General features: G+C 37.9%; 3 protein-coding genes across 3 annotated transcripts; 1 reads left to right on the top strand and 2 right to left on the bottom strand.

Annotated features, from left to right (window-relative positions):
* Window positions 1-1,432: 1,432 nt before the first annotated feature.
* LOC140155323 (neutral cholesterol ester hydrolase 1-like) lies at window positions 1,433-15,614 on the bottom strand. The gene is made up of 5 exons (XM_072178113.1): window positions 15,517-15,614; window positions 10,338-10,501; window positions 9,263-9,479; window positions 8,623-8,686; window positions 1,433-3,432 (listed from the first exon to the last, which is right to left on the bottom strand). Exons 1-5 carry the CDS (start codon window positions 15,563-15,565, stop codon window positions 2,610-2,612), a joined length of 1,317 nt encoding a protein of 438 aa, XP_072034214.1. The 5' UTR covers window positions 15,566-15,614; the 3' UTR covers window positions 1,433-2,609.
* LOC140155324 (uncharacterized) lies at window positions 15,048-18,116 on the top strand. Its single transcript, XM_072178115.1, has 2 exons — window positions 15,048-15,238; window positions 17,145-18,116. The coding sequence occupies exon 2, from the start codon at window positions 17,149-17,151 to the stop codon at window positions 18,046-18,048; it is 900 nt and encodes a 299-aa protein (XP_072034216.1). The 5' UTR covers window positions 15,048-15,238; window positions 17,145-17,148; the 3' UTR covers window positions 18,049-18,116.
* A 688-nt stretch (window positions 18,117-18,804) lies between these two features.
* On the bottom strand, window positions 18,805-22,192 carry LOC140154479 (neutral cholesterol ester hydrolase 1-like). Its single transcript, XM_072177046.1, has 4 exons — window positions 22,110-22,192; window positions 21,553-21,616; window positions 20,440-21,052; window positions 18,805-19,011 (listed from the first exon to the last, which is right to left on the bottom strand). Exons 1-4 carry the CDS (start codon window positions 22,180-22,182, stop codon window positions 18,805-18,807), a joined length of 957 nt encoding a protein of 318 aa, XP_072033147.1. The 5' UTR covers window positions 22,183-22,192.
* Between the last annotated feature and the right edge of the window lie 291 nt (window positions 22,193-22,483).

Genomic DNA, 22,483 nt, shown 5'->3' with positions numbered 1-22,483 from the left:
TGCGACATTCTGTGAACACACGCGAGCATAGCCCACTTACGGCCTGCATCCTTTTCTCGGAACTCGCAAACGGCTATCTTCTGAAGATAGCATTGAGGGCCTAAAAAACAACAGAAAATACAGGACTCGAAAAAATGTTAACTTTCGGGAAGCAAACTAAATTTCCCACAATTTATAGCATGTTTTTATACACAAAAAAAGACACAATTTCCCTCCAAATACCAGAATTTCCCTCCAAACACCAACATTTCCTGGGAATGAGCATCCCAAATTCCCCACTTTTTCGAGCCATGAGAAAATATTTCACAAATTTAGAGAACGTCTGTTAGGAAGGTTTGTTTTTGATGTTTTTAGTTTGTTTGTTTTACGCTATCTACTCAAGAGAGTATTTATTCAAAAAATACTAAGAAATTGAGAAAGGTTGAAAATATTTTGTTATCTACTGACGATAGCATTTGGAACCTTATGAAAAAATTTTTAAATCATAGATTAAGCTTGAGACGAGTCAGAAATTTCATTTGGTATATTTGTATTATATTACATGTTTGTTTGCTTGTTTGTTTGTTATCTACTCAGGATAGCATTTACGGTGCGATTTGCAAATCATTGTAGGCCCTTTGCGACATGCATCATCTGCTGTCAAACACACGCGCGCTGAGCCACTTACGACCTGCATCATTTTCTTGGAACGCGCAAACAGCTACGGTACATCTTCTGAAGATAGCATTGTGGGCCTAATAAACAACACAGAAATCGTCTGTTAGGAAAGTTTGTTTTGACGTTTTATGTTTATTTGTTTGTTTGCCAGTTTTCTACTCAAGATAGTATATCTATTTTTAAAATACAAAGAAATTGAGAAAGGTTGCATATATTTTGTTATCTTCTGATGATAGCATTATGAACCTAATGAAATAATACAAAAAAGAAAGAAATCATATAGATTGTAGCATGAGATGAGTCAAAAAGGTCAGTTGGTATATATTTTTTCCATATTCATGTTTGTTTGTGTGTTATCATATCTACTCAAGATAGCATTTACGGTGCGATTTTCCAATCATTTAATATAGGCCCGTTGCGGACACACGCGAGCATAGCCCACTTATGGCCTGCATCATTTTCTCGGAACGCGCAAATGGCCATCTTCTGAAGATAGCATTGCGAGCCTAATAAAACAACAGAAAATATTTCACAAATTTTTTGTTTGTATGTTTCGTTTCTTTTTTTACGCTATCTACTCAAAATAGAATTTATTTATAAAATACAAAGAAATTGAGAAAGGTTGAAAATATTTTGTTGTCTACTGATGATAGCATTTGGAGCTTTATGAAATAATTTTTTTTAAATCATAGCTTTAGCATGAGACGAGAAAACCCCCCAGTTCCCCTCTTTTGAGGCAAAAAACCCCAAAATAACGTACATTTCCACTTATTACGGCAATTTTGCGCAAAATTGGTCGATTTTGCACACCTCCTTGAAAAAATTCCTGGTGCCGCCACTGATCTTAGATTGTGTTTTCATTGTTTATTTTCTATGATTTCTATTGTTGAAGACGCTTGATGGCCTATTGCCAAGGCATGTCAAGACACTAATGCAATACCAAGAAATCATGAATATAATCAGGATGTCCCCGTGGTTGTGAATACAATATAATCGTTTTTGCAACACAAACTAGCAAACCCATGCAGTCTTTCCTGCCCTTGGACCTCCCGCTGCTTGCCAGATTGCAGAGACGTGTGGTGTCAAACACACAGTGAAATGCTTTAATAAACAAAATTGCTATCCCTTTAACCAGAAAGAAATGTATATTTTGTCTGGAATGAAAAGTGCAGAAAACATTTCAAACTTTCAAACTAAACCTCTGTTTGAGCCTCCAATTCTGGACTATCCAGGATTTGATGGTACAGAACTTAATCTTCAGACAAATGCTTGTTATACCGGGCTAGGTTAGATATTGACCCAAATATAGCCCACGCGATAGAAAGTGGAGGGAGCATAATGTAAACCAAATGGCATAACATTGAATTCATAAAGACCGTCTTGGGTGATAACTGCGGTATGAGACTTAGCCTCTTGTCATGGGCGTCAATCCAGGGGGACTAGGGGACGTGTCCCCCACCTTTCGCCAAAATGATCAATTTTTTGTTCTTTTCAGCTACTTTTTAACAATTTTGGCCGGTGTCCCCCACATTTCAATTGGCGCTAATGCCTCAATTATACTGGTAAATTGGCCTTAAGGAGTAAGCTAAGCCCAAAACCGCAATTATCTCCCAAGACGGTCTCTATGAATTCAATGTTATGCCATTTGGTTTACATAATGCTCCCGCCACTTTCCAACGGGCAATACAGGAGGATTGTATCGCATATTAACTAAGTAAAGTATGCTGGGACGAAGTATCGTCACAACATCATTATATTTTAAATGTTTACAAAAGTTTTTCACTGCGTCAGGAAATTCATCCGTCTCTGCATAGCTCTGCATAGACAGTCAGACAGTAGAAGGGAAAGAAATAAAGCAATGGATACAAACTTCGTATATATGAATTGTTTTAATAATTTTAAGTATATTAATTTGAGAACACACAAGGTCAAGTAATTAGTCTTAGAAGCGCTCAGAGCTTACAATCTTCAACACATTGAAGTTTTTCACGTGCATATTTGATGAAGTCTCTCATACATTCACGACCAGCCGCAATATTTACCCCCGGTACTGCAAACATAGAAAATATACCGTGGACACCATGCTGATAATGGTTCCACGTGACATCAACCCCAGCCTTCTGAAGCCTCTGTGTATACAAGATGTCTTCATCGCGTAGAAGATCGTGTTGAGCGGTTAACACATACGCCGGCGGAAGTCCCGTTAGGTTTTCTCTCATCAACGGAGCAAAATCTGGATCGAAAAGAGTCTCTTTTATTTGGTTGTATACTTCTTCATTGCCTATTCTGCTGGCACCGGGAGGAGTGTACGGGTCATAAAGATATTGTCTAGGTAAATTATCATGAGATATAACTTTACTAGCAAAAGAGTCTGTTTTTGCCTCAGCTGTAGTGTGGTTATTTGTTTGAAAATGTTTTACTAATCTATGATCACCAAACATATAAACACTCCAAAATTCCATCATCATCTCTTTGCGTACAATAAGAGTAGATTTATCACCACTTTGTTGATAAGACGGTAGGTTAAAATCAAAAGATTGGAGAACCGGGTAGATCAATCCGTGAAACTTCAACTTCTGTAAGTGCTTATACTTTGGTTGGAAAGTTAGTCTCTGCGTAACAGCCGCAGCTAAATTTCCTCCGCAACTGTCTCCTACTACAGCAATGCGAGTTGGGTCCACATTGTACTCTGCTGCATGTTGTAAGAACCACACGGCAGCTTTTGTGGAATCGTCGATGGCAGCAGGGAAGAGATGCGTAGGCGGCGTACGATAGCTGAAAAGAATGAAACACACATGATTATATTCAATATCCATAACATAACACCAATAAACATTTCTCAACAGAAATACTCAATGAGTGAAATTTAATCTTTCCTTAGAAAAGTCCTTTTCAGAAGGCTGCTGAGCTTTCGGAACTCGACCGAGTGCCATCTTCAGAATCTTACTCATGTTTACCCAGTGGGCACATCTGACGTTGAAATCACGTTGAAATTTCGACATCGAAATCAAGTTTGACGTCGAAATCAGGTTGAAATCACGTTGTATTTGCAAATGGACTTCAACCTGATGGACTCCAATCAGGTTGAAATCAGGTTAGGTTGAAACTTCGACGTTGTATCAACGTTGATTCAACGTCGAAATCCTAACCTGTGCCCAATCGGTACCGACCTAGAGTACCAAGTAATTTCAAATAGAAATACTCACTGTCCATATTGCTACATTCAGGAAAGCTTTTAGTGGTAATTGTTTCAGAGGTGGTCAATCTTTATTGAATCCGAGGACCACATTAAATGATGTTGCAAAGTGGCCATTGAGTAAGGGAACAACCCAAAAGTTGATGAAGCCCTATAAACGAAAGTCCTTTCGTTAGGGGGGGAGGGGGTCAGAAAGTCCGATTACGTTTGTAAAAAAGTAGTTAAAACATCGGTCAAAGGTTATCTTTTTTTAAGTATTTAAAATATAATTTTCACATTTTAGTATTTTCCGAAGTACGATATTTAGATTTTACAGTGGTTTCTTCAAAATGATTTCAAATCAACATGGAGTGCAGTACTCGCAACCTGCAACTTCATGTAAGTTCATTTTTAAAGCAACTGACCGAGCAAACACAAAACGTTTTAAAGTTATATTTTGGGGTTTTGGTTTTGGTAAAACATACTGCAGTTACTGTCCGTTTTCCTATACACAATACACAGTGCTCTCACCATTGACGCGTGACCCCTACAAATGATGTATGTTGGGAGAATGGACACTTGCCTAGTTAACATCACTGTGTGAAAAATAACCAGCCAATATTTTATTTATTCTCCAAAACTTCTAGCAAATATATTTCTCTAACATGACCTAAAATTACAGCTAGGTTAGATGTTCAGAAATGGTCGCACTTTTGTAAAATATGAGTGAGGGCAAGGCATAGCTAGCCAACTCCCCGTGTTATTTGAATGGAGATTTGACCGAAAATATTGGTATCGGACCGCTCACTTCTGAAGGATGCCACAAAAAACCCGGTAAAAGCTACATTTAAATTATTCTAAATAGGTTCTAGAAAATAAAGTTTTGTAACATGTCCTAAATTTTTAGCTAATTTAGGTGTTTGGAGAGGGTCGTACTTTTGTGTTTTAGGAAGGACATGTAAACGACAGATAACACCAAAAATATGAAGAAATTATTTCTAAACCGTGTTAAGTCAAAAATCATTATGTTGCTCATTTTCAAGAATGCTGGTTTACAAAAAGCACGACATTGTCTGATTTCGTGAACAAAGCCACACATAACATTGTTTCCTTTCGTTTCCTTTATAATCGGTTACCCAACTGAAGCTATGAATACCAGCTTTATTGCGATATCGCACATGAAAACAGTCACTTGTGCACAACCAGAGAAGATCCGATTTAATCAGTTGAGCTGTTTCAATGAGTGTTATCTTGGTTTAATAGCTTTTAATGGGGTTAAGTCCTGCAAAGGTCGAGATGAATTCTACTGTAGACATGACTGCATCATGAACGTTTTAATAACATTTAAATGTTGGGTTATATCAGGGAAATTGTGGGATAGGCTTTTACGACGGGAATTCATAACAATTAGTGGGTTTTTTTACCGGGTTCGCCGTCGGACAAGTTTAGAACTGTCAAGCTTTCGTCAGGAGTAGCTCTGACCTCTTCAGGACAATGAGACATGTAGACCGCCCCTTGCCTACAGATGGCTCTGAAAAGAGCCGTTCACTGAAGACTGTCCCTTGTCATCAGAGAACAAGCAGATCTCGCCTATCTGCTAATTTAAAAGGTTTTTGGTGGCTCTGAAAAGAGCCGTTCACTGAAGACTGCCCCTTGTCAACAGAGATTAAGCAGATCTCGCCTATCTGCTAATTTAAAAGGTTTTTGGTGGCTATGAAAAGAGCACTGAAGACTACTCCTTGTCTACAGAAACAAGCAGACCTCGCCTATCTGCTGAATTGAAAGGTTTGGTGGCTCTGAAAAGAGCCGTTCACTGAAGACTGCCCCTTGTCAACAGAGATTAAGCAGATCTCGCCTATCTGCTAATTTAAAAGGTTTTGATGGCTCTGAAAAGAGCCGTTCACTGAAGACTGCCCCTTGTCTACAGAAAACAAGCAGACCTCGCCGATCTGCTAAATTTAAAGGTTTGTTGGCTCTGAAAAAGAGAGCTGTTCACTGAAGACTGCCCCTTGTCAACAAAGAACATGTAGACTGCACATACTGTAATAGAAGTAGGCCCCTATACGGCTTACCAGGAACGGTTTGGTCACTCATGGACCGATTAGGGAACTTCGAACATGGCATATCATTTCTTCTCAAATTGTGACCTAGGTCCCGACATTTCGCCTGAGCAGTCTCATCTCCTGGTTATATACATTTTTACCGTCATGAAAAAACGTTATGTATGAAAACATACTACAAAACTATTTCTAAATGTTTTCAAAAAGTTATTGTAAAATATTGTTTAAAGAACATTATGTTAGAATATTTGCAGGGGGTTATCAAAATGTTTTCAAATCTTTAATATGAAAATGTTTTTACCCTTTATATACCCTTTCAAGGGAGAGGACTGGGCATCCGCCCTTTTCAAGCCGAGCCCGTGTATCAGTGAAACCCTAATATCCACTGCCCATATGGCTGGCCAATAGGTCGAGCTACGGGACTACCTTTAACTAACATACCCTTTATATAACCCGACATTTAAACGTTTTCTGACCACTTTTTCTAACCTTTGGCGAATGATGTCGAAAACGTTTTGTGTTTCATACCACATTCTTTTTTATTTGAAAATCCAGCAAGTCCTATTTTTTTCCGTGCCAAAAAGATAATGAAAAAATATGTTAAAATCGAATGCAATATTCGTTTCTTCCATAAACATGATCAATATCCTAGCATTGTCGCATCCCCTCCACAACCCCATGCACCATATAGCGACGGCCCCTGTATCCTATATGAATATACGGGTTGGAATTTTCGATATTTGTCACATACGTTAGAGGGGAGGGGGGAGGGGGTTAGCCTTCTAACGAAATGACTTTCGTTTATAGGGCTTCATCGAACTTTTGGGTTGTCCCCTAAGGAATCCAAGGAATGTAAGACCATGAAAACTGAGGTTCCTTTGAAATGCCACGTGGCTTTGTCATTGGCAATCACAAAATGGTGCTACTTAAATGTTTGTACTTTGTGGTTGACAGTACCCAAGAGATATATCTGACGTCAGTCGATTCAATGGCACCACAATTGCAGAAGAGTTCAGTCAAAGATATAAGCTTTTGCACATTTGCAAGACACTGTAGAAAGGTTCATGGATAAACTTACAATGGAAGCAATCAACAATAAAAATGGAGGAGACAATGGATGTGAAGAGGGTCCAGCAAGTTAGAGGGCTCACTGAAGAAGTACCAAAAGTAAGTCATCAGAAAAGGTGAGCTAGGACCATAATGATAAACAACTCAACAGGTCTAGCATCTCCAAACTGAACAAGTCAGTCAAGTATTAACTAAAGCCTTGGAAAGAAGAAGCTGATTGAAAAGGAAGTTGGAAGATGTCCAAAAGCGTCCGGAAACTAGCTGGTGAAAGAGTGCAACTGCAAGCAGCCACCAAAGACAAACGTGCAGGCTCTCCTAGAAATGATCCAGACGGGATAAAGTGCGGAAAACAAACATCTGAACACCGAATTCCCCTGAGATGAGGAAGTATATCTGTACTTTATCCTGGAACCTTTACTAATCCAAACTCTACAGGCATACCTGTCTCAATATAGGAAACAGAAAAGGCCATCAAGAAATTGCAAAACACCGAAACGTATGGATTGGATGAAATCTCCGATGAAACCCTGAAAATAATCACACCGCCTGCGCGGAAGGGTAAATGGTAGCTGCTGGATCAAGGGCATGATAACATCCAGCATTCAAGAAAGGTGATGAACTGGATCCACTGAACTACAGGGTAATTACCCTACTTTCCATCACTGGGAAAAAATTCCAGGATTCCAGTGAGGACACCATATAGATGACCACCTTGGAGGAGAACAATTCAGAAACCCCAGAGGCACCGTGGACATTGTTCACCATGTGACAAATAGGATCAACCCGGTAGAATACAAAAGCTAACCACGTGACCTTATCATTTCGGGAGAATCTTTTACCGTCTTTTCAATCTCTAATAAATCGTATATAGGGAGACAGAGCTTTCATCCGACCAGTACCTCTGTAGCTCTTTCTGTTCAAATTTGTGACGTCGATACCCATACCACAAACTAGATCAACTGTTTGGCGGTACTTGAATACCAAAACCATAATATCTTATTATCTTTTGATATTCTCTGGACCAAAGGCCTCTCTTCTCTGTGGTACGGGACTTTCGTCAGGGGCGTAGCAAGAGTCTCAGGGCCCATGGACAAGGAGCAGTGCGGGCCCTCCTTTATCAGCCCTACTTCATTTTCGCTTTTGCTCGGGGCCCCTGAACCCTCGGGGCTCATAGACTTCGTCCATCCTGTCCACCTGTTTACTACGCCCCTGACTTTCGCTCTTCTCTTCCGCCATATACCGGTAAGCTCTCGAAATTTGGGATATCAGTATCGTATCAATGCTTTGTTCGAAAAACCTTGACATATCCGATTGAGTGTGAATTATTTTTTTAGCCAAAAACCTCTCGCGGATGTGGCAATATTTACGTGTACATAGGCTGGCGGTTTCAGCAAGGTCAAGGATTTACAATTTATTTGAATTATTAAAATTTTGTAGATTGAAAGCAAATTAATATTTTCATAACTAGTCCTTACATTTATGGTTATCCATTGTCATGATTGTTAAGAGTGATCAAGGTGTTGTTGTTTGGGCTGGTTGAACAATATGCAAAGGAATGTATACGTCATATTGGATTGTTGTAATTTTCGTTCATTTCAGGGGACTCGAACCCATCACCTCTAAACATATAAACCAATAAATAGACAGATATGGCCTACTTACTCAACAGACACGACAACTATCCGCAATTCTGAAGCAAGATATCCAGTTAAGCCATGATATGAACCTGGAATATATAAACAAAATTGATACTGAATGTGAGCGATCAGCTTTTGATTGAATGTTATTATGGTTCAGCAAGTTTTCACATTATGCATTAAAATGATCAGTACATTACTGGTCGATCTCGATAGGATTTCAGCCATAATAGGGTTGGGTCTAAACTCCGGTCGAAGGAGGTCGAATTCGGCAGGCGATTATGCACGGAGGCTTACAGGCTTGAAACAGGCACTGTCGCATGTCATTGATTGGTTAGGGTTGGAGTTAGGGTTAGGATTAGGGTTATGAATAGGCTTAGGGTTATAGGGTTAGGATTAGCTTACATAAAATAATTAAAAGGTTGGACCCCCCCCCCCAGTAGCTTGATGAATCAAAAGCTAGCTAAAGAGGGCTCAAACAAGATCAAAACGCTCATCAGAAAAGTTTCTAAGTATTAAGAACCGAAATCCTATCGTGATCGACCAGTATTGTAAAAGCAGAAGCTGTGACACATATTTTTTTCCTTAGGAAATGATTTTAGATTCAATAGTAACAATAATTAGAGTGATTAATTATTTGTAGTTTATTTCTTCTTCATACCCACCTGTGTCACCATAAACCCAGCCACCGCCGTGCAAATAAATAATTGCCGCCATTGGACCGGGTCTCTTGTGTTTGGGTTCGTAAATCCGAACCTTCACCCCGTCAATGAATGTGTCCTGATGCATTACGTCACGAATACCCCATGCCCCGAGAAACCATATTACAGAGTTGAATATCGGAACTCGGAAAGGCGTTTCGAACTTTTCTGCCAGTCGACCCTTCAAATAAAATAATGAATTTACACCTTTTATATAACATCAATCTACAAAATATGGTGGATCTTATGTTGCATTTCGATGAGGTACATTGTAGTCTTGTCCATAATCAATGGAAACTGATAGGTACCGATATTTGTGATACACCCTGTATAATTATGCAGGCCTTTTTAACGGTTCAATGTCCTTAAAATCAAATTTATTTCTAGCTTGTGAATGATCTTTAATTTGTTTACTTGTTTAATTTGTTTATTTGGTTTATCATGTTTATGGGGTCTTTGTCCTTTTGTTTGGTTCGTCGCCCTTTCAACTTCATAAACGCATATTTTAAATAAAAGATGGCAGTACCGTCATTCCAGTTAGTATATTTCGATTATTTATAGTATGCGTTTCAACATTCATTAGAGTAAGAAAAAACAACAACAGATAATCTTTTTTTTTCTTCAGGTCTCAACAAACAGAAACTTTTGAGGTCCGAGATCAAGACCGAGACCTTGATCAGCAAAAACCAGGTCGAGACAGTGTATTTTTAAGATCATACGTTTACTCTGGATATATAACCAGGATAAACTCCGGATCGACTTAGCGCGGCGTCATTTTCTACCTGCCCCATTCAGGTGTGTCCGGGATCCATGTCCCCTCACAGAAAACATTGAAAATTGTTAACAAATGTCCAAATTTCCCAAAAGTCCAGTCGACGTAATAATTTAATTGAAAATGAGCGGTCATGGTGCAGATTTGTGCCCCTGAACATGCTGAATTAGACTCAGTGCCCCCGGCCCCTCAAGATGTTCTGGCTTGTACTCCGGAACATTCTATTCAATAATAGTAATAATTTGCAAAACATTTCGAAGAACTTACCCCGTCTACACCCATTGCAACAAACCTCATCGTCCATCTGTCAATTTGATTCAAATCATCTGGAACAGGTAGGGTAGCATAGTGAAGAATATATGCCACGAATAGCGCTAGAATAACTTGTACCCTAAGCGATAGTCGATTCAATCTTGGACCCATGTTCGACTCTGTATAAAAACAAAGCAAAAATGGTAATTACACGTACCGTTTAACCGGGTAATGACAGCACGTGCTATATGATAATCACTTTATACTAATTTATTTATAATAACTTATCAATATCAATATCAATATCAATATCGTATGTGTGCCAACTTATATCGTTTGACCATTGTTCTTTGGTCGAGGTTCAGGTCGAGGTTCCTTTGTGATATGATACAGTCATATTCAATTAATAATGTATTCCGTTTCAACAAGCTCCCACTAAAGAGGAAAAAAACAAAACATTTTTGTGCACTTCATTTTGAAAAATAAGACTAGGCCTAATAAATAATAGTGGTCAAATTCTTGAAATTTAGTTTTGAATGTATTTGCTTGTGATACATTGTATATTGGATGATTTTAAATGAAGTGAACTTATGCTTGTGGGGCATTTTTACGACATCTACAGCCTGTCTCCAAAAAAATTGTGCAAGTGAAAAGCGCCCTCTGTGGCAATTAGAAAATACCTTTGTGACATAATCCTTACATCAACGTCAAGGGCATAGCCTTAGCTCTCAAATGCTAGCTAATGCCGTTTAGTCTGCTTGTTTTAATCTCGAGATACACTTACTTAACAATGAAAGGGTAAAATCACAATTGTGCCACTTTTACTAGGGAAGAGGGCTGTACAATGTAAATCAATGATAGCATCAAGTTTATCAAGAGTTCATTCGTGAAATCAAAAAAATGCATCAATTACACAACAATACAAAATTGTTTTTAGTGTTTTATCATGATAAAGGTATAATGATTCTCTTTTTCAACAAATTAAACGATAAATAAATATGTCACATTCTGCTGTAAAATTAAATACATGTGCATGTCAATGATTTTACCATGGTAAATACTGTTCTCTTTGTCGTTCAAGACATGTTAAAAGACAAACAAATATTGCACACTTATAGGTTAACTTTGACAAGTTCATGAAATTTGACAAATTAATGAAATTAGACAAAATAGTGCACGCACGCTGGTGTTGATGCGTTTAATGCACGAGCCCTGAAGGTGGGGGGGGGGGGAGTGCATTAGACGCATCAACATCAACTATCATTGATTTGCATGTACAGCCCTATTTCCTAGTAAAAGTGGCACAATTGTGATTTTACCCTTTCGTTGTTAACTAAACATATTTCGAGATTAAAAAGAGCAAATTGAACAGAACAAACGGTATTTGAGAGCTAAGACTGTGCCCTTGACGTTGATGTAAGCATCATGTCACAACGGTATTTTCTAGTTGCCAAAGAGGGCGCGTTTCACTTGCACAATTTTTTTGGAGACAGGCTGTAGAAGGAATCTGCTGTAAATGAAAATATTATTGAAAATAGCAGATTCTGAACGTCTTAAATTAAAACTTTGTTGCAATGTAGGCCTATTTGCTTACTGTAAACCCGAGTTATACTCATTCGATTAAAACCACCCGTTTTTATAGTCAAAACTAACATTTAAATAGGAATGATTGATCATTTATGAAAGGAATTTGTAAATTTAATTAATTATCTTTAAAATCTTTGACCTAAATATTTGTGTTTCTAGTACAGGCTGTATCAAAATGATTAGTACCCATCAAATTTCGATGTTTATTTGTTTAGTGAGATATAAAGTTATATTCACTATTATAGATTTAGATAATCAACTATACTACTTGTATGAAGGTCTTTCTATACATGTATTATGTTTATGACATCATCATTGCATTCATTGGATCTCTTATTTACAACAACATCACTTCCTTATGAGTTATATTACCCGCCACATTGTACTAGACGAATCCAACGAGCCAAGTCATGGTCAGGATTTGATCGGCCATTACTGGGTCCCCGCAGCACCAAACTGGTGTTATGACTGCCCATTAGGAAACGAATTTGGAGAAAACCATCTATTAATAAAATACTATGCTGAGCCACCAGCCTGGGCGGCTCACGCTCCAGTAATTTCAGATGATTGAGCTCAGTAATACATCAAAGAATGTCTTCCAATTCATGAAAACAAATAGATAATCAGCTTATCGGATTAAAAGCTTAGAGGGAAGGTATTGCTGCTCAGCGAGTGTTTGTAATTATCGGAAGGTTTTCTCCAAATTCATTCTCTAATGCCAATTGGGTGGATTAAGGGATCTAAAATGAGCGTTTATTGCGTTTCGATAGTATTTTTTGTGGCACATGAGAGCACCTCAGACCTATCGAATTGTATTCTGAATACGAAGCATGTCTTTCTGATATCAAATAATTTTCATTTTTTGAAAATCACAATATAATACAAATTTTATGACAAATTATAAAAATTTGATATTTTTCGAATTTTTGATATATAACAGTCCTCGAAGTAAATTATATAAATCTAATGATATATTCTTCAAGTGTATGTAGCAGGGAGGAAAAGCCGACGGTCAATTGATAATTTTGACCTTTCATATTGAAGATATGGATTTTTTTCCCAAAAAGACCTAATTTTTTTTGGTGTTTTGGGAAAAAAATCCATATTTTCAATACGAAAGGTCAAAATTTTCAATTGATCGTCGGCTTTTCAACCCACCTACATACACTTTAAGTATAAATCATCAGATTTATAAAGTTTACTTCAAGTACTGTTAAATATCAAAAATAATTTTTTTAATGATTTGCCATAAAATGTGTATTAAATTCCGAATTTCAAAAATTCAAAATTATTTGATATCAGAATGACATTCTTCGTATTCAGAATGCAATTCGATATGTCTGATGTGCTCTAATGTCCCAAAATAAATACTGTCCAAACGTTCATACCCCAGCCCTTAAGGCCGCTCAAAAATCGGTGTTAGATTCTATCAAGGAGGTTATATATAGAAAGGAGATGAAATAGATTACGTAACGCCTATTGTTCCTTTGTGCCTATTTAAGTTTCCGAAACGCTATTCATCGAGAGGTACCTTTTGTTCGAGACAAAGGGCTTCAGCCATTAAATCGGTAACTGACCTGACAGCGTATTAACGCTATAGTAGGCAGGTTACTGTCAATAAGTGATGAAACGAAAGTCACGTGAAAGCGCCTACACGAGCGAGAGGTACCCTTTGTTCTAATCCAACCCAAGGGTGTGCTTGAGTTGTCGCATGCACACAAAACAGAGGTTCGCCTACAATACAAACCTATTTATTGCAGCGCCCAAATTGGTTTGGGCGCTCATTTGATTATACTCGGTGAACACGCTTTGCTCTACCATTTCGCTACGGACAGTTCAGCAGCATGGGTAAAGTGTGCGCTCTGTGTGGCGGATATCCGATATAAGAATCTACACAAGTAAGTTGTCTATATTGTTTGCCAATAGGCCTACATAATTGAAGTAATTATGATATAGGCCTACTCCATATTAACGCATGTATATTTTGTTCATTTCGCTCCTACTGTAGTATTTATTTAGTATGTTATTATGTAGGCCTATAGGCCTACCATATAATAATTTACATAGGCACGGCGGCGTATCATATGGCAAGCTAACGGTAAATATGCATAAATCAAACGATCTATTAACATATCAATCAATCATTCTGTCAGCCGCCAGTCAGTCGATCAATCAATAAAGCAAAGCAAATCATACTTGTAGGCCTATAATGCTATATTAAATATAATTGCGGACCAAACTTGTCCGAATTTTGCAAGCCAACCGATGCAGCTCGATACGCCCAATGTATGAATAAAAGCACCTAACAATAAAGTCGCCCAATTGAACAGCTGTTAGGTGTCGATCGCACGACTTCATGAATTTAATATGTCAGCGCTCAAATCGGACACAATAGAACAATAGACCCTTCAGTGCGTTGGATTCTATTGTGTTGTAAACTGTCAATCTCCTGCCATCATTCTTTTATGGGTCCCAATACTGGGTGTCATAAATATTTGGAAAGAAAAATAGGGGGGAGGGGGTCAAAAAATTTTGATGACCAAAATGTAGGGAGTCATAAGATGACCACAGTGTTTATTTTATTCAAAAAGACTGATTTCAATACTGTACAATTCTAGCCTGTTTATGGGGTAAGGTGGATCGATGGTGGGGGAAGTTTGTAAATTTGGGACCCCCCCATCCAAAGAAAATTCTTGCACCACACTAGAGCAATACCAAGATCGTGGTTATATACGGTAGCACAGGTCACTTTTGCACGTTCCCTTTTCTGGCAACGGTCAGTACTTATGTTCCTTGTTTCGTGAGACCGGGTCGCGTGTTTATTGGTTTTAAGTGCCCTTTGGCATCTGTTGTGAAATCTCTGCCATAGCTTTATCTGCAAGAGTTCACCTCTGAATATTTGTTTTAGTCATAGGACTATCCTTTATTTTCAAAATTTTTATATTTTTACACTAAATTAAGTTGACAACATAATTTTAAAACATTTAAACTTATTAATATCTCCAAGTGGAACACACATTAAACAAATACACTAGTTACAAACGAATCGAATCTGAAATAAATGTACATATTTTTCGCGGGTTTTTACCATGACATTTATATAGGTCAAAGACATTTTAACAAAAGACAGCCCGTAGGATTGCCCTTTGTGCTAATATTTACCTTTAATTCTTGCACCACACAGAGTAATAACAAGATCGTGGTTATATAGCACAGGTTGCACATAATTTCCCTTAATTTAGTAAAGAGCCAGTAAAGAGCTATTGAATATATCTGAGTTGCGTACATCATTCATAGTCAAGGAGCTACGTACTACTATCCAAGGCGAGGTAAGTTTTGGGCATTCAGGGATTTGTTTGTATGCGCGTCATAGCCATTTAATATTTAGCCTAGTATGAAGCAATATATTTACAGTATTTAATACTAATTTCTGCTAAGAATTATTATTACACAGTGGCCGATAGCCCGGGCCGATAGCCTTAATATAAAAATAGTATGCTTTAATATTGCCTTTGGTTGATTGGTTTACCAATCCGTAAGGTACGCACGTACGCTTTAGGTCCATGGAAAATCAATTTATTCAATATTAAATAATATTAATACTTACCAATAATTATGCTATCCTTTGGAAAACACATTGAACTTCGCATGAGCATGTGAGAAAACACTAAACACGGGAATATTAAACAGTGCAAGCTAGCACAGCACAGGTCACTCTAAGGGAGCACACCACTAAATCCTTCCATTGAAATACGAGTCGTGTTGGTGTTATGTTGAGGCCGTAATTTAATGTTTTTTGGTTCTCGTACAGAGGATTTTCATGAATTGATGGGGGAGGATTTTTTTTGTGTAAAATGAGCATGAAGTTTTCATAAATCATTAAGTTTTTAAAATAATTGAAAAATCTAAAAAGAAAATGCTTGGAGCATTTCCACCTTAATCCTGGAATTATTATGGGAATCATGATAACTGGGCCATATGGAAGAACAGGGGAATACTTAAATTTTCCCCTGAATATGGACCCAGTATAAAGAAGAAATAAACAAACAAACAAACCTTTTGGTATATTATTTGTTAATTTTCTTTCAAAACATGGATAGGAAGATCTATTTTTTTTTTCAAATTTGACCAACTATAAGAAATATCCACTAGATAAGGTTGAAATAATTAATTTAGGAAATACTGATTTTGTCCCCCTTTTATTAATATATTTTAATGGAAAACATGAGAACATTAATTCCTAGAGTCGGATGAGCTATAGGCCTATATTATGAAACCACAAGCTGACCTGTATCTTTTATATTACTGGTTGTTATCTTGTCCGAAAAACGTTAGTGGGTGGGGAGGGGGGTGGTGGGGCTCAATGGAGAAGCATATACATCCTTTTTAAACGGGCGCGCCACCCGGGTATCAAAAAGAAGAAGAAAAAATAAATTGGAGAAAAAGAGAAGAGAAAACCCTGCGTGCATGCATGTGATTTTGATAAGATTAATATCATAATTATTTGGTCATTTCAGCTTTTAAAAAAAATCAAATTTAGGCCCGCTTCGCGCGAGTTATGTTGCAGTTTACACCATATTGGCCATTATTTTAAGCTTCAATATGTTATATTTAGGCCTTCATGATCATAATTTTCTCCGAAAAGCCCTGGCCTTAATTCCCGAGGGTACCAACATTGACTGAAAACGAAAATTAATTCCCTTTAAAATTAGGGGCAAAACACTGTTTTTCTACGCTCGCGCGCTTGTGAACTAAAAGTTGTTATCTTAGTGTAGATTATTCATCCTGTAGTTCAAAACATTATTTTGTAAATTAATTCTAATACTGGAACTAAAATTTGCAACTCACTTTGCTACGTTGTGTCCGAAAACATCGGACTTCATCAGGCATCTGAATGATGATGTTATGACATCAGATGTTGCGAAGTCAGACGTTTCCAGTTGTCACACGCATGGGACGTTACAACAGCAACAATCAGATGCCTGATGAAGTCCGATGTTTTCGGACGCAACATAGCAAAATGAGTTTCAAATTTTAGTTCCAGTATTAGATTTAATTTACAAAGTAATAAAAATAGTTGTTGTTCAAATAGTTCGTGTCACAGCCTGAGGAACTCTTGAAATCTGTCGACCGAGGCCTACTCGCGCATATATTGCACTACGGTATCTTCCCTAAATTGGTAGGAAAAAACGTAATCCTACTACTAATATAATGATTTTCTTATTTCCATTACAGCAAAATGGCCGAATCAGACCCAAAGCGAATCATGATGTGGACACTTCCACGTGCATCATCGACAGTCCTGCTGAAATGTTTCAGCTATATTCCTCAATTTCAGATCATCAACGAGCCTTACAACAGTGCTATGACCTTTGGCCCGGAAGGGTTCAGGAAGACTGGGCACGTGAACGGTATCAAAGAATATGGTGACTTTCTCGATAGCGTTAAAAAGGAGATCGAGAAGAATCCTGGCAAGTACGATCACGGATGGGATGATGAGAAGTGCACGTATGACTGGGTTAAGAACACCCTCGAAGGTGATTGGCCGGGCAAGAAGTTTGTTTTCTGTGAAGATTACATATATCCCATATCTACGAAGAAGGATAAGGTTCCACATGGTTTCACTCATACTTTCTTCATCCGCAACCCCACGAGTGTGTTTCTTGCCAACAGAATAGGCACGATGGAGAATCTCCCGTCGGAGGTTGCAGCAAAGTTCGACATAAATGACGTACCGTCCTGGAAAATCTACCCGAAGTATGGATATGGCGAGTTACTAGATCTGATTGCGTGCCTCAAGGATCGCGACATGGTCCAATCAAATCCTATCGTGATTGATGCAGACGACCTTCTGAAGCATCCGGAGTCAATTATGCGTAAATATTGCGAGGCAACTGGCATTCCATACAGCGATAGTATGCACACGTGGCCAGCAGGAGATCCGACGCCTAATTGGCACATATCACGAGGGTACTTGGCAGCCAATCAGATCGTTGGGTTCTACGATCCATTTTTCTCAAGCACTGGGTTTCCACCGCCTGAAGATTTACCCACTCCGCTTCCAGAAGATGTCGTGAAGTTAGCAGCACGTGCAGAGCCATATTACCAAGAATTATACAAAATGTGTATCAAGCCATGAACAGAAAATAATCCAGCACAAAATGATCAAAACCTCATACTTCCAGTTGCATGCTTGTTTAATTATGCAAAATATTTGATTGTCATTTTGTGTTAAATGTTCTGCACGTACTTCGAATGTTTAAATTTTGAAGTTATGTTGTAATGCGTTCATGTGCGTCAAAATGACGAAAAATGGCAATTGTCGGATATCATCCTAGTTTTTGAAATCGCCAGCGTGCCTTAAGTATATATAAAAGAAAATAACCAAAAATTTCTGTAAATTAGTTTAAAATTTAGGGAAAAAGATAAAAAAAATCTTTTTAAAGCCCTAAAAACAATGTTAATGACTCATCAAGGAGCAATTCCATGCGTTTTCAGCGCGTCTTTATCGAAGAGTCTCATTGCAGGTATAGCGGCCCTTGTGCCCCCCCCATAAAAGGCCCCAACCTGCCTTCATTTGATTGATCCATTAGACAAAAAAATAGATTTGTCTCATGTTCCCCACGCATATTTGATTTCTGCTGTGCAGAAGTTCAATTTTATTTCGTTTTTTTCCCATTTTAACGAATTTTGGCCGAATTTCGACTGTAAAATCAATGTACAATTTCAATCTTGTTTCGGATCGCACCGCAACTACAAAATTTTAACGCTAGATGTAGCTTGTATTCCAGCCAAATATATTTTTGATTTTGATATTATGAAATACCCAAAATTGGCGTTGTTCAATTTATAAAAAATTAAATTAAAGTTTTACAAGGCGCAACAAAAGTAAAACTCATTTACCCATGCTGAGAATTGACGATTCCATTGTTCCTGGTCGGGTCGGTGCTGTGCCGACGGTTGTTGTTGCTGTCAGGGCCCATGAACCAATGGGAGTCGCCGTGGCGTGAGGACAATGGGGGCGTGATCTAGGGTTCTGTTTATCATTCATTGATTGTCGATTACCAAAACTTGTTTCGTTGTCCTTTTTGGTTTTCTCTGCCTAAGGGTAAATGCATACTGTATAGATTTTACACATGGGACATGAGACAAATATATATTTTTTGGCTTTAGATGGCCAAGATCCATACCCATCGACGTCCAGAACAAATCATACACATGCCTGTCAATTTTTTTATAAAGCTCTTGAGAAATCTTTGTACTAGTCTTCATGTGATCCTGAAATCACCATGGACTAGTATCAGATGATATGATTTTATGTGAAAAGCCATTCGCCAAAATAATCTATTTTTTATTTTCTGAAAAAAAAATCAACTTTATTACGTGACTGGCTATATTTTGTAAATATAATCTGTGTTTACTCATAATATTCATAACAATTTAAAAACAATTAATTAGTCGCGCATCGTGCATAATTTTCAAGATATGACAATACAATAAGTATGCTTGTAACAACATGAACAATGACGATGCAAAGTGATACCATTAGTACAATGTATATTGATATGTATAATGCCAAAAGTAATTAATATTTACTCCCGGGTATTTACTAGATTCAAATTGAATCACAAACGTTTCCTTCGCTGAACTGAAATAAAACGATTCTTTTAAAAGCAGTTGTGTCGTGCCAAGCTGTCTTATTTCTTCTATACCAGGTGCGTATCATGGTATCGGGGACTCCGGCCCAAGAGAGAGGGCGAAATTTCCCATTCGTCCCGCTGAGCCGCTAATAGAATGAGATTATAGACCTCAATGGTACTAACTTGAACTATTTTGCTGTGTTACCTAGGTAACGTAACATCCTAGATGGAGCAATCCTATCCTTTTTTTAAATTGATTTATCAAAATGAACAATTTGACACCTCCTTTGGCAAAAATCGGAACGATTTGATGTTTTGACCCACACAGAGCCAAAAAAACGTAACCTTTGACCTTTTCGGTTATAACTCAAGAACGGTACGTCCTAGATGGGTCAAACTATACGTTTTCTGAATCCTTGTGACCAGAGGAATACATTGGAATTTAACACAATTTGAGCAAGTTTGAAATTTGACCCTGTGTATAGGTCGAGGCTTTTCCTGCCAAAAGCTACTCCGGTTCAATTACTATCAGCCTTTTTTGTGTAGCCCATGATGTCATCTATCTCTGATAGCAGTGCAACTTTGCCCCCCTCCCAACTGGTTCCAAACACCCCATTTGCTGAGGCCAGGCTCATACACCTGTACACTAACATTTGTAAACCCAATTACGACGACATTGTCCAAATTGGACAATGTTCGCGTAATTGGTTTTACAAATGTTGTCTAGCAAATTGAATAAAGTCAACCATGCATTGCTTTCCATCCGTAAACATTAACGGTTCCATAAAATAAGACAACATTCCATGAAGTCCTTTATCATAATATCTTCGGGTAACCGCAACCCCTGCTTCCTCGAGTCTATCTGCAAAAATAATATTTTCATCTCTAACGACATCAAATTCACCAACTGTTATATAAGTTTGTGGTAAACCAGATAAATCGTCACAGAACAAAGGATTAAAATCCGGATTCTCTAAAATAAGTTGGATTCTTTTATAGGTGTCTTCGTTTCCATAGTTACTTAACGGTGTTACGTAATTGTCACTCTTAAGTTTGTATTTTATTTTATCATGTGACAAAATCTTGCTTGCAGATGAATTAGTTTTGGCAGACGAGCTTGTGTGATTGTTTGTGGCCAATTCCTCCACTAATGCGTCATTTCCATGCATATAAAAAGACCAAGATCTTGCCGACGCTGCTCTGGTAAATAGCAAACTTGAATCTTTACCATTTTGCTGATATGATGGAGTGTTGAAGTCAAACGCCTGTAGCATTGGATAAAATAACACTTGAAGTTTTACACTGGGCAAGGTATTATGTTTTTCATCGAAACGCAATCTCTGTGTTATTGCTGCCGCCAGATTTCCTCCAGAGCCTTCTCCAACGATTGCTATACGGTTTGGGTCGACTTTCAGTCTTTCTGCATTTTTGAGAAACCATATTGTTGCCTTTTCACAGTCGTCAACTGCAGCGGGAAATGGGTGTTCATGAGCTTTGCGATAGCTGTTGAGTGAATAAACGAAATAATTCAAATTCTGAACATGATTGTGATCGTTAGGCCTATGCAAAATAGAATAAGCATAAGTTGATTCCACCTGTAACTGATTTCTTCAAACTTGTATAGTAGACGTGATTAAATTAGGATGATGCTGTGTAATTTCGATCTTTACAAGATATAAAATTGTGCCCTATTTCATATCCATTCAAGACCTTGGTTCCAGACATGCGCGTTGTGTCATAATACTTATATCAATAATCACTAAACTGACAGCGTTGTAATTTAAGATTTTTCGCTAACTGTTCAAACCAAAATAATCAATGAAAACATTAATTTCCTATTCTTTTATTATATTAACTGATGCACTCAGAAGTATATGATGGATAATTACTTCGCAAAAGTACATTCGTCAATGGCTCTCGAACTAAATGCAGTAATTCCACGGCCTCGTGCGATTATATTGACTAATGCACTTTGCCCATTGAATTATCATTATTATACTTACTCTATCGATACAAGCATAACATGGAGTTTTGATGCGATGTGGACGGTGACACCGTGATAAGAATCTATAGAGAAAAGGAAACAGTGACCGTCACAAGTTAGGTACTTCAATTTATTTCTTATTTACATCCATTTATAGCCTTTTCGAAGTAACACACGAGCATGGCTATAGGAGGGCATCGGCAGTCTTCAATCTGGGTGACCCGGCAAATTCAAAAGACTTTACCCAATTCGTGTGGCGCCATCCTAATTGTGGCCGCCATATCTCGAAAAGGTTCTAGTATCGGATATTGGACGGTATTTATAGCGTCCATCATCATCATCTGTGATTTTAAACCTGAGTTAGACCTGACTTTTTAAATTCTAAACAAGTAAATAAACACACTTGAACGCCCGATAAAGGGGTTTGATTAGGGATAGGGTTTGAAATTGAGAGTCGATATGATCAGGTAAAAACTAGTTGCGCCCTTGTGTGTCGTTAGGCAGAATGGTTCGTAATTATAATTAGATGTGAAGTAAGTAGGCCCTATTCGGCAATTATCAATGTAAAATAATTACCTGAATCTCCATATATCCATCCGCCACCGGGAATAAACACTACCCCAGCAATCATCTCTTTCCTATGTTTCATATTCGCCGGTTGGTATACACGAACTTTGATTCCGTCAAATGTTGTATCGGCAAACGTTACATTTGTAGCACCCCACGAACCTCTGAATGATATCATGATATTCTCCCACCAGACGGCCAGTCGTATCAGACCGCTATTTTCTAAACCTGAAAGCTTTGTATCAATATGGAAAAATATTGGAAACATATCATAATTTATACAATGGTCATCCCAAGGAAATCAAAGGGGTGTCGGCTAATAGGGTCGGGCATCATGACAAATCTAACAGTCATTAGTATGATTTTTAACAGGCTATCATCAT

This window comes from Amphiura filiformis, chromosome 6, assembly GCF_039555335.1.
Source record: "Amphiura filiformis chromosome 6, Afil_fr2py, whole genome shotgun sequence".
Classification (NCBI taxonomy): domain Eukaryota; kingdom Metazoa; phylum Echinodermata; class Ophiuroidea; order Amphilepidida; family Amphiuridae; genus Amphiura; species Amphiura filiformis.
Note: the sequence above shows the minus strand (reverse complement) of the source record. Positions and strands in the feature narration are given on the sequence as shown.